Source organism: Podarcis gaigeae (assembly GCF_964106915.1).
Source record: "Podarcis gaigeae genome assembly, chromosome: 9".
Classification (NCBI taxonomy): domain Eukaryota; kingdom Metazoa; phylum Chordata; class Lepidosauria; order Squamata; family Lacertidae; genus Podarcis; species Podarcis gaigeae.
Genome location: NC_139685.1, coordinates 26471932 through 26489356, shown reverse-complemented (window position 1 = coordinate 26489356; position 17425 = coordinate 26471932). Strand labels below are relative to the sequence as shown.

General features: G+C 41.9%; 1 protein-coding gene and 1 long non-coding RNA gene across 2 annotated transcripts in view; one reads left to right on the top strand and one right to left on the bottom strand.

The window, feature by feature from the left end:
* The window catches only part of CHIC2 (cysteine rich hydrophobic domain 2), a 32078-nt gene extending 15261 nt beyond the window's left edge, over positions 1-16817 (bottom strand). Inside the window, exons 1-2 of the mRNA XM_083756097.1 lie at positions 16311-16817; positions 95-149 (exon numbers count right to left, since the gene is read on the bottom strand). Of these exons, the coding sequence (XP_083612223.1) occupies positions 95-149; positions 16311-16429 (174 nt within the window). The 5' untranslated portion in view covers positions 16430-16817. The remainder of the gene's footprint in view (positions 1-94; positions 150-16310) is intronic.
* LOC310852597 lies at positions 103-5945 on the top strand. Its single transcript, XR_014568304.1, has 3 exons — positions 103-188; positions 2413-2453; positions 5799-5945. It is a non-coding gene; the product is annotated as an uncharacterized lncRNA (long non-coding RNA).
* Positions 16818-17425: the final 608 nt, after the last annotated feature.

Here is a 17425-nt window from a genome sequence, read left to right as displayed (position 1 = left end):
ACAAATCCGTTTCTCTATTTTAAAAGCAACATTAAACTCACAAAATTAAAATCTCTGTCAGATCTCCTTATGAATTTCATTCACAGATACTTACTTTTCCTGTTAAGGACGAAGGAAATTCTGCTTCAAATTTGTTGCTCAGTCCAAACCTGCAGACAGAAAATAAACATATTCTTTAACTCTACATGGTATGGCATGCTTTACAGGGTAATTTTATTTGCTTTGGTAAGAAAAATAAAGTCAGGGAACTACACTGCATAACCATAAGCTCACAAGTGTTGGAGGGAATATATTTTGGCTCCTTTAATGTTATGTATTTAATGTGGCAAGTGCTGTAACAGCTACACCAAACACTATTGATGCATAAAGTTGTGAAGCAAGTCTCACTGAAATGTCAATAATCCATTTGGAAAGTGCACTACCAACTCAAAGTAGCGTATGCTTTAAAAAGCTATGTTTGCGTGGCATAAATATAGGTAAAAAACTGAGAGCAAAGATTCCAGAAGGACAAAAGTTAGGGACCATGAACACGTTCTTGTGCGTTTCCAAATTGCTATGGATCTACTACATAATCCACAGCATTATTGACTTTTTATCCTGCACAGTCTTCCGGCCTCATCTTAGTTTGTTGATTGGGTTTAACACTTTTTCCTCATTCATTTAAAATAAAATTTATCTACTAAAAGCAAGTGCAACTGAAGGGATACCCGCATGCATTCTGACATTCAGGAATAACCCCATATTGGGCGAGTAGAAGAGACAACCGCTTGCAATCCCATTATTCAGCTGACTGCATCTTTCTGCTGTTGGATTTGTCTGTATAGGCATCTCCCCACTTACACGGGGGTTACATTTCTGGTACCGCTAGTATACTTGAAATCGTGCATCATGGGGAACACCATCTAAAAAGTCTGTAAACACCTTCTAAACTTCACCAAGCACCACCAAAATTCCACTACAATCACTCTCGCCAAACCTCCTTTCTCAAACTCCAACTCTCCACAGGCCTTAAAAGGTCGGTTCAAAGACTCATGGGATCACAGTTGCAAAGGCTCCTGGAACTGCTAGTTGTTTTCCTGCTCTTTTCGGGCCTTTTTTCTGCTCTTTTTGAGCCATTTTTGCAATTTAAATCAGTTTACTTCCCATCACTGCACACATACATGGTTGTGCACAACCCAAACACATCTACGTGGGGAACCTCAAGCAATATGCAGTCCTCTACAAAACTGGTGGGAAAGATGAGATTATTAATGCATGGCCATTCTCATGTGGCCCATACTATGTGAGAATGGCCATGCAACATTGTTAGGGAAAACTAGTTTGGCATGCATATGGCTAGCATCTGCCAGGGAACTACAGACAGCTGAAATTCCCCATTATGTGCCCACTACCTCCTGGGTTTTTATGGACAGGCTTTGCTTCGAACAGGGAATCCCTGGACCACTCCAAGTTGCACTAGCTGCCCATTATTTTCTAGCTCAATTCAAGGGGCAGACCACCACCTTTAAAGCCTTGAAAAGTCTGGAACACTACACCTGCAAGAATGCTTCCCCCCCCCCCCCACCTGTCAACATAGGCAGGGAAGGCCTGCTACATAACATCAATAGCAAACTCAGGCGATTCAGTGACAAAAGGCTTAAGTCAAATTGGTGCCCCTGCAAAATAAGAGGGATACATCAGCAAACAAAAAAACTAATAAAAATCCAAAACGAAAACCACCAACAGACCAGCAGGTATGCTATGGCTTCCAGAATGTTAAGCGTCAGAAAATAAAACTGGGAAAGTGTGTGCATGTGTACACAAATTTGAGTGAAACAGTGATAGTGAGAGAATTGGCCCACGTAAGCCCCTTACAGATTACAGTATCTTGAAGGCTTAGTAATGCAGAACTATGGCTGACACCCTGAGCACTCATGTTAGGGGGTGAGGATGCACTGCAGCATTGTGTTGCAGGTCCTATTTGATCTACCCGTTGAGGAACTACATTAAGTGGCAACTTTTCCATGAACATTCAAAGTCTTTTCAACACTTTTCCCCAAGAAACACTACTTGTCTTCAGTTTTAGGGGAAAGTTAAAGCGTTATAGTTCTGATTAAGCAACCGAGCCACTTTTTTATCATTTCTATTGCTATAAAGTGGTACCTCAGGTTAAGTACTTAATTCGTTCTGGAAACTGTTCTTAACCTGAAGCACCACTTTAGCTAATGGGGCCTCCTGCTGCTGCCACGCCGCCAGAGCACAATTTCTGTTCTCATCCTGAAGCAAAGTACTTAACCCGAGGTAATATTTCTGGGTTAGCGGAGTCTGTAACCTGAAGCGTATGTAACCTGAAGCACCACTGTATTTGTATTTTAGTTATTGTACTTTGCATTGTTTTTATTGTTGACTGCTATATTTGATATTTTATTGCAGCCACTTTGAAAAAATAATAAAGGACTAGCAATGTATTTACGGTAAGTATAAATAATTGTGTCTATTGCCAGACATGGTGCCACAGAATGCAAACATGTCTACCACATAAACTGTGAAGTGACCTACTGTGGAATATGTAGTGTAATGAAGGGCAAGAAACTGGAATCTCAACTTGCAGGTATATTGAGAATCTTGCAACCCTCGGTTCCAAGCCAGTGTGTCATAACAGTGTAAATTTACAGCTGGGTTAGAAAGCAGTTTGCAAGTTCTTTAGTATATGTGTACCTCAAAAAGGTGTACAGAGGAAAGACAGCCCCTGGAACTCTCTCATAATAATTTAGACACTTTTGAAAGTATTGAACGAGTATACAAAATGGACCAATTCTTAGGACACTTTTTTAAGAAATGGAAAAAAGGAAAAGAAAGGCAGCTACTGTATGTGTATGAATGTTTGACTGATGCAAAGTTACATCAAATAAGCTATACACTTCAATCACATTCTAGTTATTAATCAGATTTATGAACAGAAGATCTAAAGTGTAAACCAAGGAACTTTGGCAGAATCTCTGGAAGTAATCATGTCATCCTTAAGCATAAGTGACTCTGCAAGGTCAAGCGGCTGCATTTGAAATATCTTAAGCTCTTAGGGCATGTGTTATTCTCTCATCTTGACCTCTTTCTTTCTAGTAGTCAAAAAAGTCTGACCTTTTGCTCCCAAGAACACAATTAACTGTGGAGAAGAGATTACACCATAAAAAAAGAATCATAATGAACCATGATGGCCTGATAATTAGCCACTAATAACTCCCATGCAGAGAATAAGAACATAGGAAACTGGGATAAGTACTCTACAAGTGTTAAAATATGTGCAAGACTTCAGGAATTGGTCCTGTGGTTGTCCTACCACATCTAATTTTTCCCCTAAAGTCACTGGAATAACTAGTGGTCCAGACATAAAAAGGTAAAGGTACCCCCTGCCCAGTCATGTCCCACTCATACTGGGGACCAAAATCAATTTCACGCTGGGAGAAGCGAGGTTCAAAGTTTTGTATACTTTATCCATAGGAACCTGGGCCTCGCTCTCTCGCTGACAGGGATATCAAAAACTTCCACAACACACAGAAACCTGAAGCCAAATACATTCCGAACACTACAAAAGCCTTAAAAACAGAATGTTTACTTTTCTTTCTTGAAATTTAGAACAGAAGTCTACCCAGTTGAATGAATAAAACCAACTGATTTTTTTCTATTTTTAAAAAAGTGTGGTTTTAAAAATATGGGCCAATATGAAATTTGAATTTAAAACATACAAGTTAAAATCTATACTTCCCTTCAGTGTGAGTTTATCAAAAAGCACATGCATGCATATATATATATATATATATATATATATATATATATGCAGGTTTTGGTGTCCTCGGGTGTCTTCCCGTGTAAAAGTTGGGGTGTCTAGGCGACGTTTCGACGAGGTCTCACTCGTCATCTTCAGGCTGGTGCTTTCGGCTTCTTGTTACTGGAACAGAGCGGGATCTCAATGTTTGAGTTCCTATAAATACTGTAGAGGGGGTGTGGTGTCTAGCCTCCGATGTTCTGGGCAGAGAGGAAGTTCCCAGGCTAGTGTGCCTTTTCTTCTTTTGTTCCTTAATTACTTGAGAGATACCTTGAGTGATTTCTTGAGTGATATCCTGAGTACCACTTAGGTGGGTCATTAGGTGTGGATTAGTTGCTAAAGTCTTTGTGTCTTGACCTCTTGAACTTTGTGAAGAGTTTTCCTGAGAAGATGGCTGTATTGCACTTAGTTGTGCTTTGGCTTGGCTTCGTGTATAGGGGCGAGCTGTGGTTTTGTGGCTTGTGTCAGCCAGATCTGTGTAGGGATTGCAGGGGGGTGCAGCATCCGGAGGTGCCACCATGGATTGGCTACTGGATGGTGTCAGTAATTCATCTGTGGAGAGGGTCTGGGTTTGGGTCTGGTGTGGTTGATTGGTGTTGGCGTTCTGTGTGCCTCTGGATCTGGTGTCAGTTTTTGTGGGGAGGGCTAATTTCCAGATGTCTGGCAAGCGGGATGTGTCGTCACGCTTGTTCATGTTGTGAGGGTGTTTCTCTATCTCGATGGCTTCCATGATTATTCTCTTGTGGTGATGTTCCGTGTTAAAGAGCAATTTGGAATCTGCAAAATTAATTTCGTGTCCTGTTTCTTTCATGTGTTGGAAAAGAGAGGAAGTTTTTTCTTCTTTTTTGACGGCATTCTTGTGTTCTGCGATACGTGCATTTATTCGTCGCCTAGACACCCCAACTTTTACACGGGAAGACACCCGAGGACACCAAAACCTGCATTCCTGTACCCGTGAAAATCTACGAAAGCAAATATATATATATATATATATGAGAGATTTCTGATCATTATAAATACAATGCAGTAGGCCGTGTATCACATTTGCTGTTTTGGCAAATTATGAAATTTATGATTAGCATGGAAATTTATTTACATGTTATGGAAAAATACTGCTTTTGCCCAATTAATTACCACTTTTGCTTCTAGGAGGTTTGGTATGTTTGTGCCAAAAAACAACACACTTAACTCTCTATGGTCTATTTGTTCAAATAAGTGATACAGTGGTACCTTGGGTTATAAACACTTCAGGTTACAGTCTCCACTAACCCGGAAGTAGTACCTTGGGTTAAGAACTTTGCTTCAGGATGAGAACAGAAATCGCACGGCAGCAGCGGGAGGCCCTATTAGCTAAAGTGATACCTCAGGTTAAGAACAGTTTCAGGTTAAGAACGGACCTCCGCAACGTATTAAGTTCCTAACCAGAGGTACCACTGTATTGAATAGTGTCCTGACATGCAGAAACCCAAACAATTTGATAGTTGTATCTCTTTCACTAAGTCTTTTATGCTCCTAGGTATTCTGCATATAAGCATTACTTAGCTGCATATCAGTGTGGTTTAATTATGACAGCAACCAATGAGGCACATTTATTCAGCAAATGCCCAATTTACAAGACAGGAAATCTGATTTAAATCAATCAATCATCACAGCTAGAATCCAACAAGAACAAGTAAAGACAGATAAGAAGCAAGTTTCCTGTTCTCATACTTTAACAAATTTCCATTTGTAGAAAGAGGCACATTTGCCAGCAGCCAAGAAGTATCTATGCTTGCAGAATGCTCACTCACATACACAAAGTACCCTTCCTTTTCACTCCAAGGTCTTTTCTATTATGTCCAGCATTCCAAAGCTCTCTTGCACAGACAAGTTGCATTTATCCAGCAACTTAAAAAAATGCTACAACTGAGGGCAGTGACAGCACACAATACATGCTACCCCACTAGTGTCGCATCTGAGGCTGCCCTATTTTAAAAACATTTATTCTCTACCGCAGCAGCTTAGAGGATCAACAGAAAGTTCCCTTTGAAGGAAAATCAAGGATGCATGACTGAGAGGTCCACACTTCTATATGTGCTGCCATTTCAACAACAAACTTGTCAAGGCGAAACCTTAATAGCTATTATCACTCAGTACACACAAGTGCTATATTACCACCATTTGAAGAATTCATAGTTATTGCCTCATGTGAATTATTCATGCCTTGAGGCAGAAAAATAAGGGGATGGGTCCAGAATAATAATGATAACAATAACAATATAATTTTATTATTTATACTCCGCCCATCTGGCTGGGTTTCCCCAGCCACGTTGGGCAGCTTACAGCATATGTAAAACATAGTAAAATAGCAAACATTTAAAAATTTCCGATACAGGGCTGCCTTCAGATGTCTTCTAAAAGTTACATACCGTATTTTTCGTCCTACAGGATGCACTTTTCCCCCTCCAAAAATGAAGGGGAAATGTGTGTGCGTCCTATGGGGCGAATGCAGGCGCACCAACCCCTCTCGCTCTCCAGGCTTCAGGAAGCTATCCTTCAGGGAGTACCCGCCAGGCTCCCCAGGCTTGCAGGCAGCAGCCTGCAGCCCGGAACGCCCTCCGAAAGGTTTGCGGATAGCAGTTTGTTCTGGGGTTCCCCCGGCCCCAGCCTGGCGGCTGGGGGGGAAATAAATTTTTTAAATTCATTTCCCCCCCCAAAAAAAAACGAGGTACGTTCTATGGGCCGGTGCGCCCTATAGGGCGAAAAATACGGTAGTTCTTTATCTCCTTGACATCTGGGGGGGGGGGGGCATTCCACAGGAAGGGAGCTGTAATAAGGCTGTAAACCTATACCTGCCTAACTGACAGTAAGCCCCACTGAACTCAATGGGATTTTCTTCTGAGAAGACATGCCTATATTGCCTTCTAAGTTAGTTAGACTTAGGTCATATAGAAATCAATGTGAAAAATTCAAGTCCTGCTGATTTCACTCATTGATTTCCCTAGTACAACTAACTTTACCAGAGTTGTTCTGTAAAAAAAGAATAATCATACATTCTAGGAAATGAGTCGTCTCTACTACATTTTATAATAATAATAATAATAATAATAATAATAATAATTTATTAATTCTACCCCACCCATCTGGCTAGGTTTCCCCAACCACTCTGGGCGGCTTCCAAAAGAAGGTTAAAAATATATTTAAAAACATCAGTCATTAAAAACTTCCCTAAGGGCAAATTTCTCCTCCTTCCCACACAAACCTTCTAGAATAGGGGGATCCAACTACAAAATGGGCCACAAGAGTACTTAGACATGGAACCCGTAAACCACACGCCACCTTGTCATGCAGAAGGAATGGGAGGGAGGCCAAAATTTGACACAACCCAGTCCAGCCCTCACACTGCCATCCCAAAACTGGCTAAGCAAGGCACTGGGCTTTAGAAAGGAGGCAAAAGGTGCTGTCAGGGTCCTGGAGCCCTCCCACCTCCTTCCTAAAGCTGGGAAAGCACTAACTATGCTTTGGGAAGGAGGTGGGAGACCCTGTCAGAGCCCTCATGCCTCCTTCCTAAAGCCCAGTATTACGCTTACCCAGCTTGGGTAAGATAGCACAATAAATGGTAGGGGTGTCAAATGTTTCCAAGGGCTGCCCAAAAAGGCTTTGAAGGACACATGTGGCCCTCGGGCTATGCGCTGGACCACCCTAGAATCACTTCTAGTAGAAAGAAAATTTCAGGTTTTTTCAAAGCAGAGGTGAAAGTCATATGTCTGTGGTGATTGAAGCAACAGGTGTGACTTTTACCTTTGTACGGCAAGCTACGCGCCACCTTCACAAAAATAAGAGGTTACTATACCCAAATTCCACACACTTTTCTCTATCTTCCATCTGAGCAAGCAAGAAATATGAGCACAATTCAAGGAAACATTCCAGCCAGGCAAAAGCCCTTGAGGAAAACATGGAACAAGGCTGTTGAAAGCTGTTGCCTGGACAGAGGTGATGTAGCCTGGAAGAGTCCCATGGAGGTTACCCTTGCAAACCCTCTAAGATTAACAAAAGGAATTCTGTATTGAAAAACCATCTGTATTTGGCTCCTGAGCCAACACCAGTCCTCATAAATAGTGTTCATGTGATCACTGGAACCAAGTTGAGTCTCTTCAGAAGACATTCCTCCAGAAAGATTTCAAGCATGATAGTGTTGGGAAGAAAGTCAGGTAAATGAACTATAATGGCTGCTTCCAACAATACAGCTGTTAGCAGCAATACCTATGCAAGCTAATTTCTTGACAAAAAGGCAAAACAACTATCCCACCCCATCCTCAAACAGAATACCAGCAAAAAAAGAAAGCATGCCACCCAACAAGCAATTAAAATTGGGAGGGGTGGGAAGCCCTTGGCAGGCACAAAGGGGTCCTGCTGCCCAAAGACAGCATCCCAGATCATACAACTGCAGTAGTTGGAAGGAACTCCAGGGGCCATCAACCCCATGCAATGCAGGAATTTCAACAAAAGTATCCGTGACAGATCCAACCTCTGCTTAAAAACCTCCAAGGAAGGATATTCTACCACCTTCCCTTCCACAATCAAACAGCTCTGTCAGAAGGTTCCTTCTGATGTTTAGTCGGAATCTCCTTCCTTGTATCTTGAAGTCATTGGTTTGGGTCTTACCCTCTGGAGGAGAAAACAAGTTTGTGCCATCTTCCATGTGACAACCCTTGAGATATTTGAAGATGGTTATCCTATCTCCTCTCAGACTCCACTTTTCCAGGCTTAACTTACACAACTTCCTCAACCATTGCTCATAAGACTTGTTTTCTAGACCCGTGATCATTTTGGTCGACTTCCTCTGCACATATTCCAGCCTGTCAATATCCTTCTTAAATTGTGGTTGCCCAGAAATGGGCACAGTACTCCAGGGCAGGGTCTAACTAAGGCAGAAAAAAGGGGTACTATTACTTCCCTTGATCTGGCCACTATACTTCTGTTGATGCTTATTCATGTTACAAACTTATCCATGTTGCAATTTTCACTGAATGTCTTGTGGAAGTGGTCCTACAAACAAAAGTCTGTTTGAAAACAGTGTTGAAACATACTCAATTTTAGACAAGTTGATAGAAGAGCCAAGTCTCAATGCTGATTTAACACTGGAATTAACTATATATCCTGAAACAATGCATGATACTGCGAGTTACCAGTGTTTTAAATGATATGACAGATGTGTTCGGTAAACTCATGTCTGAAAAGAACTGTGATCTAAAACTAAGTCATAGCATGTACTATATTATAAAATATTGATGCTTTGGAAGGAAATTATTAGTGCAGATGGGGGTAGGGGTTTCTGTCAGTGCTGATCAGTCTACAGCAAGCCCCATGGTAGCGCTTTGAGGTATCAGCAACCAGCTAATCATCAATGCTTCCAAAGATTTCAAACCATGAGGCAAAGGGAAATGGGTTACCTGATGTCATTGTGACATGAGGTAAATGACAGGCAGTTGGTCCCATCAACCTTTCAAAGTTCACCTGCAGAGAGGGGAAAGAGATAAGGAGCTGACCCACTGACCAAGTCCTGCTCTTCCCTCCACATTAAAGTGTTGTTACAAAATCTTTATTTTATATGAAAGACATATGCTCTAAAAGAGAAAACTATCCTGTCCTAAGTATAGAAATATTAAACAGATTCAAAGTTATGATACAATAAACATAAAAATTCAGGCTGTAAATGAATGTTATATAAATATTAAATGCATGTTTTGCAAAAGCATTCAGCCTGATTTAAAATAAAATATGCTAGTTATTCCTTTTAAATTGTATAATTACCTAACACTTATTATGTTTGTCAATTAGGTCAACTGAGCAACATTCCATACCTTAATTAACCATTTTCTAATCTAATCAAATTGCTCTACTGGAATGGCAAGGAAAAACAAAGAGTAGTGTATTGTTGAAAGCTAACAGATTTTCTTTTGGCATAAACTTTTGTGGATTAGAGTCCACATCATCGATGAAGTGAACATCAGAGGAAATAACACAATCTTCTTAGCTTCCCTATGCTATTTGAGCACCTGTGCTGGAAAAAAAGTGTTCTGCTTACTGATCAAGCTTTCCCCTTCCACTATAGCTGTTAAATTAGCAAGTTTGGGTTATTGCTATTACTGCTGTTTTGAACAGTCACTTTGAACAGTGGGGTCAAATGTCCATGAAATGGTCCTCTAAATCCACATATCTTTTTGTAAAGCGCTTTGAGGTTGTTGTTGTTTTACAATCAAGCAGTGTATAAATTTCATGAAATAAATCTCTCTGGCAACTTGAGGACTCCATTCATCTGATGTAGGAGGCTCTCGTCTATGAAACTTCTACGCCACAATCTGCTAATACTTTAGGCCAGGCATGTACAATCTGCATCTCCTGGCCGAATTTCAAAAGCTCTCTGCAAGCTACCTCTTTGGACATCTGAGAAGAGTCATCTGCCCCACACCCCACAATCCACTAAGCCAGTGGTTCCGAATCAGCTAAGTACTGCAAACACCCTGTTTTTCAAAAGCCAAGCCATGATACCTAGTAGTTTGTGTTATGTGAATGGTGCCAGCATACCCTGCAACATGTCCCAGTGCAAAACCCAGGACACACGTTTTCCAGGCCGTGCAACAGCATAGAAGGTGTGGCAGAAGCAGAGAGAGGAAATGGGAAGCACTGCCTACTAGCAGCATGCAGCTGACAGATTATCCTCAAGGGAATACAGTGGTACCTCGGGTTACATACGCTTCAGGTTACAGACTCCGCTAACCCAGAAATAATACCTAATACGGGTTAAGAACTTTGCTTCAAGATGAAGCAGTGGGAGGCCCCATTAACTAAAGTGGTGCTTCAGTTTAAGAACAGTTTCAGGTTAAGAACGGACCTCCAGAATGAATTAAGTACTTAACCCAAGGTACCACTGTACAGTGTTCCCCCTCCAAGTTTTCAGTGCTAAAAGACCTTTGTGCATGTTTGCTGTAATCAGGAAGAGACTAGCATAGTTACTTCTCTGGAATTTCCTAAAACAGTGCACTTTTATACTAGGTCTCCTAGGCATGCAGATTATTGGGCACCGTATACGGAAGCTAAAACAGAATCAGCAGTACAGCTTCAGAAGATACTCTGATGGTGTATTATCAGCTGGTGTAGATCATGCAGGAAGATATTCCCGAAGGCCAGAATCCCTCCTGAGACAAAAGCTATATTCTGTAACAACAGCAACCTCCAAAACAAGTCACCTTAAAAGAAATTCAAACAATACAGCAATGGATTGTTTATTATTTTTGTTCTCAATGCACTTTGTAAACTCTCTGCTAGGGATCAGATCATTTCTACGGTATGTTTTAAAGACGGCCAAGCACAGTCCTGAGACTACATAAATGTTAATATTAACATTTAACGTCTCTTTGTCATTTTATGGTAGGGACTTTTTAAAAAAAAAAAGACAAAGGAGTATATTTATTTAGGTTGCTATTACTTATCATTAAGATTTTGATATACAATCTGTTATGCAGAAGTTTCAAGGCAATGTACAGTAGGACCATAAAATGCAAACCAAAGATATACAGATACAATTAAAATCAAGTGATCAGCATTCTTCACTTTGCTATTATATCAGTTCAGTTATGTGGACACAAATAGACACTAAGCTATGCAAATCCTTCAAGGTAAATTTGCAGACATATATTTGATCACTGAACTGATATAGCCATAGATACTGCTAACCTAGCATTATCATACCACACTACACAACTTCCCTAAAGCAAATCCAAATGGCAAGCATAAGCTTAGTCTGTAAGCCAGCCTTCACTAACCTGATATTCTCTTGCTGTTTTGAACTACAATTCCCATCAGCTCCAGCTGGAATGGCCATGTTGGTTAGAGCTGATGAGAGTTGTAGTCCAAAAATCTGGAGGTCACCAAGTTGGCAAAGGCTGCTGTAAGCAAATGTGCCTACACGTGACCTCAACTGCAAACTATGGAATAGACCTATAATGATCAAAAAGACCTTTAATTAGACAGATGACCCCGAAGGGGACTATACTTCTGACTAGAATTCTATTAAAAGAGGATTAGACAATTTCATGGAGGAGAGAGCTATCACTGGCTATTAGCCATGATGGCTAGGCTCTGCCTCCACAGGTGGAAGAAGCAATGCTTCTGAATAACCAGCTGCTGGAACTCACAAGAAGAGAAAATGCTCTTGTGCTCAAATCCTGCTTGGCTTCCCACAAGCATCTGCTCAGACACTGAGAAAACAGGATACTGCACTAGATAGGTTTGAGAAATAATTCTGAAACCACTAGACAGTCTTTTTAGGGTATCTAGACCAGTACTAGCTAGCAGGGCCAATGGAATGCAATAAATCCAGGAGGTCTAACTTCAAGGGCCATTCTAGCCTTTAATTCATTGGGCAACCTCAATTCATCATCTGTACAATGTGAATCATAAAATTAAAAGTTGTAAGGCTGAGCACAATATCTCACTTAATTAAACATGGTATAGAAGTGATAAATAATAGGATTAATAGCAACATGATGGATAATTGATTAATTTAATTTTCACTGTAGAAAGTCTCTCTAACAGTAACTGGTTTACTATGAAATCTAAATTTAATACCAATGTGTTAAAACATACACATTTCAAACTGAAACAAATATCCTTTTAATAGGCATTAAAAAAGAAAAAAAATGTTTACGTAAGAGCAATAAACTGGGATGAGGGGGAGAATCTGACACCTGAGGCCAGATATTATAAATATAAAATAGGCCATATTCCTCTTGAACCAAAGAACTGACAAGCTTTTAAAAGAGATAGTATTCAGGTATCCGGTATCTCACCACAATCATCCACTTAAGCTTGGTGATCTTGAATTTCTCAATAACTACCCAAATTCTACTGTGTGTTCAGTTTCTCAGAAGACTGTAATGAGGGAAGATAATCCAGTCATCAGAAGTTTGATGACATGAATATTTTGATGATATTCAATTTGTGTGCTCCTTTCCTTCTTACCCTAGGGAAACTGTAAAGGTTCTAAACCAGTGTCTAAGATCAGTGAAGGACTGGATGTGGATTGACAAATTGAAGCTTAATCCAGACAACACAAAACACAGATCAAGGAGTGACAGTTCAGCTTGTTTTGCATGGAGGTTATGCTATCAGGTCTACAGTTAGGGAGATCTCCTTGGCCTAGCCTTGATATTGGAAGTTGAGATGGCAGGTGAACATATGAAACAGGTGCAACTAGTGCACCAGTCTAGAGACACATGATAAAACATGCCTTAGTTATCGCATAACTGGACTACTGTTGGTGCACTTTACATGCTACTGCCTTTGAAGAGCATCTGGAAACTTCTGTTGATACAAAAACTGTAGCAAGGATTCTGACTCTAAAGCACGTTGGTTCCTTTTGCTCCTCCAGAGGCACTGCCTACCAATTCATATCAGGATCAATTCAAAATGCTGGTCATTACATTAGAAACCCTGAATGGTTTAGGACCAAGATACCTAAATAACCTTTTTAATTTTGTTTGGCCCTGCCAATCTTTTGAGATCAAAGGAAAGAGGCCCCTTTTGCACAGCCTGCCTCCATCTATGATACACTTGTTTGACAGAGATGCATGAGTGAGCCTTCACGTTGGCTCTGGTGCCTTCTTGACCTTAATACATTTTTATTTCAGCAGGTATTCTACCTGACTTACTAAAGATTCCTACTTGTTTTTATTGTTTCCTTTTCACTGTTCTGTCTTCATTTTGCTTTTCAATTTGATTTTTAGTTGTTTTCCATTTAATCGTTAGGATATAAACTCTCAGAGAGATATCAATACATACATTAATGTCCCTGAATACATACAGAGAGGCAAACAGAAAGCCATTAAGTTTTGCAATTCTACCCACCACCAACCATAGCTGAAAAGAAAAATCTGTAGTATAAATGTATGTGGGCTGCATGATCAAAGTATTTTGATCATCATTAACCAACCAACTAGTATACACACACATTCAGGAATGACAGCATGGGAAATTTCATTTAAATAATTAATTTAAATTGATCATTCTCAAGGTGATTTAAATCAATCCATTTCAAGTAGCATTACTTGTTTGTACTACTGGCTATATCCCTCAACATCCTGGAAATACTCCATGTCAGGAACACAGGACTGCATACTCAGTGTAATCCTAAACTTGTTTCGTCAGATGTAAACTTCACTGAGCTCAATGGGGCTCATTCACAGATAGCTATAGAATTTGCAACCCTTATAATATGAAATGAGATCTAGTTTAGAAAACAGCAAAGTAAGTGACCCAGATCATATACTGTACTATAAATGCGCTCATAGTGCTCTAGACATGCCTGTCATTTTTGTTAACTGCTGTATTTTAAGGGGAGTTTTTCACATCATAACTACTTGGCAGAAAGCTGAAACATGTTATTATACGTGTAGGTTGAGACTATGACTAACAGAAGCATTAACAACTTACATTCATCTATAGCACAGCTGGTCATGTATAAAAACACACACTTATCCAAATCCCAAGTGTTCTACTTCCTGACATGTCATAATTATTTGGTTTAGTACTTTACATTCTGCTATTAGTCATAATGAATCTCATTAGCTTAGTTTCCCTATTGACCCAATGACGAATTGTGTTTGTATGGAATGCTAGTAAAAAGTGGAGTATGCTCTACATACAAGCATAGCAATAATGGACCTGAGATCACATCCCTTAGCACTAGGGGATACAATTACATCTGTGAGTATGCAGAGACGTTTTGGGATCTCCCAAAATAGGGAAGTCTATGTCCAAACTTGTGACAAGCACAAAATGACATTAAACTTCCCTAGACATACATAATTCTTCATAACAGACTATTCCACAACAGAGCACCTGACCTGCCAGCTGTACTTCTAGGTCCAGAGAGACAGAAGATCAAAAAGCATGAATAGGTTGGAAAGCTTAAAGCTGCCTGACATTCACACAGCTTGATGAACAGGGCTGAAAGTATATAAACAAATGAATATAAGAATATGGACCAAATTTTAAATGATGGGTTGAATCAATCTCATTTATCTACTCTATGCATCTAAATACATGGGGGAGGGGCACAGGAAGAGCTGGAGCTCCTAGCAAATCCTAGATGGAGCACACTGGATCATAGAATCATGCAGTTGGGACCCTGAGGATCCAACCCCCTGTAATGCAGGACTATGCAGCTGTGGGACCAAACCTGCAAACTTGGCATTATCAGCACCACACTCTAACCAACTGAGCTATTTGGGTTTTTAACAATGTGAAGAGAAAAGAGCCTGGATAATAAACACAAACCTCTGAAAGGTGAGTAGAGGAAAGAGCAAGACAGCTGAAAACCCTTATTCTAAGGATATTGTTCAGAAGTACTATAACACTTTACATTACTTTATCATGACCTTGGACAATACACCAAAACTATTCTGATGAGGAGCAAAATCAGTCCTGCTTCACATCTGGATCCACTGAGTGGATTGCAGAAGCACAATTCCTTTACCTCTCGGTTCATCCTTCCTTCCTTCCTGATGGCCTACCTCACAAAGCTAAAACAATAACAAAACAAGTAATATATATATGTATATGTGCGCCACTACACTGTGGTAGCACAGCAGCTAAGGAAATCTGAGACAGACAGGCCTGAATTCGAATCTTACCTCGGCTTATCTAAGGGCCCTAAAAAAACAGCTTCAGACCCCTGCCCATTTGCAACACGGAGAAAACAGGCCTATCTCACAGGCCTGCTGCAAAAGCTTGCAGAGACGGCATAGCAGCTTGAGATATATATATATATATATATATGCAGGTTTTGGTGTCCTCGGGTGTCTTCCCGTGTAAAAGTTGGGGTGTCTAGGCGACGTTTCGACGAGGTCTCACTCGTCATCTTCAGGCTGGTGCTTTCGGCTTCTTGTTACTGGAACAGAGCGGGATCTCAATGTTTGAGTTCCTATAAATACTGTAGAGGGGGTGTGGTGTCTAGCCTCCAATGTTCTGGGCAGAGAGGAAGTTCCCAGGCTAGTGTGCCTTTTCTTCTTTTGTTCCTTAATTACCCGTGAAAATCTACGAAAGCAAATATATATATATATATATATATATATATATATATATATATACACACACACACGTATCTGAAGAAGTGTGCATGCACACGAAAGCTCATACCAAGAACTAACTTAGTTGGTCTTTAAGGTGCTACTGGAAGGAATTTTTTTTGTTTTGACTATGGCAGACCAACACGGCTACCTATCTGTAACACACACACAGAGTTGCTGCAACCCTAAGCGGGATGTGTACTTTCAGCAGGCTTTGGAGGCGGAAGGGTTGCAACGAAACTGGACTGCAGAAATCCCCCGCGGAAGGTCAGAGGTGCCTCGACAGGAAGGTGCCAGTAAGGCCCTGCAGAAGCAGCTCCTCGTTTCCTCTTTTCGCCGCCCTCCATCCCTCTTGGCCCACCTCGCTCCCACGTCTCCCTGCTTCCTCCCTTCCTTACACAGTGACATGGCCGGAGCCGCGCACCACCACCGGGTCCGGCGAGTGCTTGAGCAGCTGCTCCTCCAAGGCCCGCTCCTCGTCCTCCTCTTCTTCGTAGATCTCGTCGAAGTCCGCCATGGCCGGGCCAGGCCGGGCCGCGAGGAAGAGGAAGAAGCAGAAGAAGAAGAAGCCGGGAACGAGAGGAGAGAGAGAGAGACAAGAGCAGCAGCAGCAGCCGCCGCTTCTTGGGCCGCCGCCGCCTCCTCCGAAGCTCCGAGCGAAGCGGCCACCGAAGCTTTTCCCTCTCAGGGCCGCCGGGAGGAAGCGCCCGTCATGGTCCCGGGGAGGGGGAAGAGAGAGACGGACAGGAACAACAACAATAACAACATCCGCTCTCCGGCGCCGCGGCAGCCACTGACTGGGAAGCCGAGGGCGCCAAGCCCCGCCCCTTTCCTCGCCGCGCGGCGCACGCACGCACGCGCGAGAGCGAGGGAGCGGGCGCACGCACGCCGGCCTGAGAAAACGAGGCCGCCGCGGAGGCCCCCGAAGCGCACGCGCCGCGCTCGCGCTGCTGTTTGAATAGAGGTGCGGCCAACGGCGGCCGCGCGGCTGGTAGCTGCTGGCTGGAAGGAGGAAGTCGGCCTCCCGGGTGCCATCTTGGGAGGGGAAGAGGCGTCGCCTGAAGCCGGATCGGTCGGCTTCTTTGTGTGGTCGGCGTCGGCTGCGAAGCCTTGGGTGCTAGGGGGAAAGGAGGCCCAGGGGACTCGTTGGAACTTCTCATTGGTCAACAAATAAAACATATCCCTGAGTTGGCTGGCAAGTTAAAGTCTTAGCCTTGCAGCTGGAAGCCCTTTCATGAGGTGGGTCTCTAGGGTAGCTGCTTTTGTTTGGGCAAAATAAGAGGTTTGGGGGGCGGCGATTCCCCCCCCCCAAAAAAAAAAACTCTTGTTGAAGTGACTTCAGAGCAATCAATGACAATCTGTTGCAGCCTAACAGGACGGCCCCACATGTACACATGAATTTGTAGAACTCTCTGTGCTTGGTCACCCAGAGCTTAAATACATGACCTTCCACGCGCCCTATGGTACACATACATTTGGAGAGGATCCCTGACTTGGCATACAGAGAAAGAAA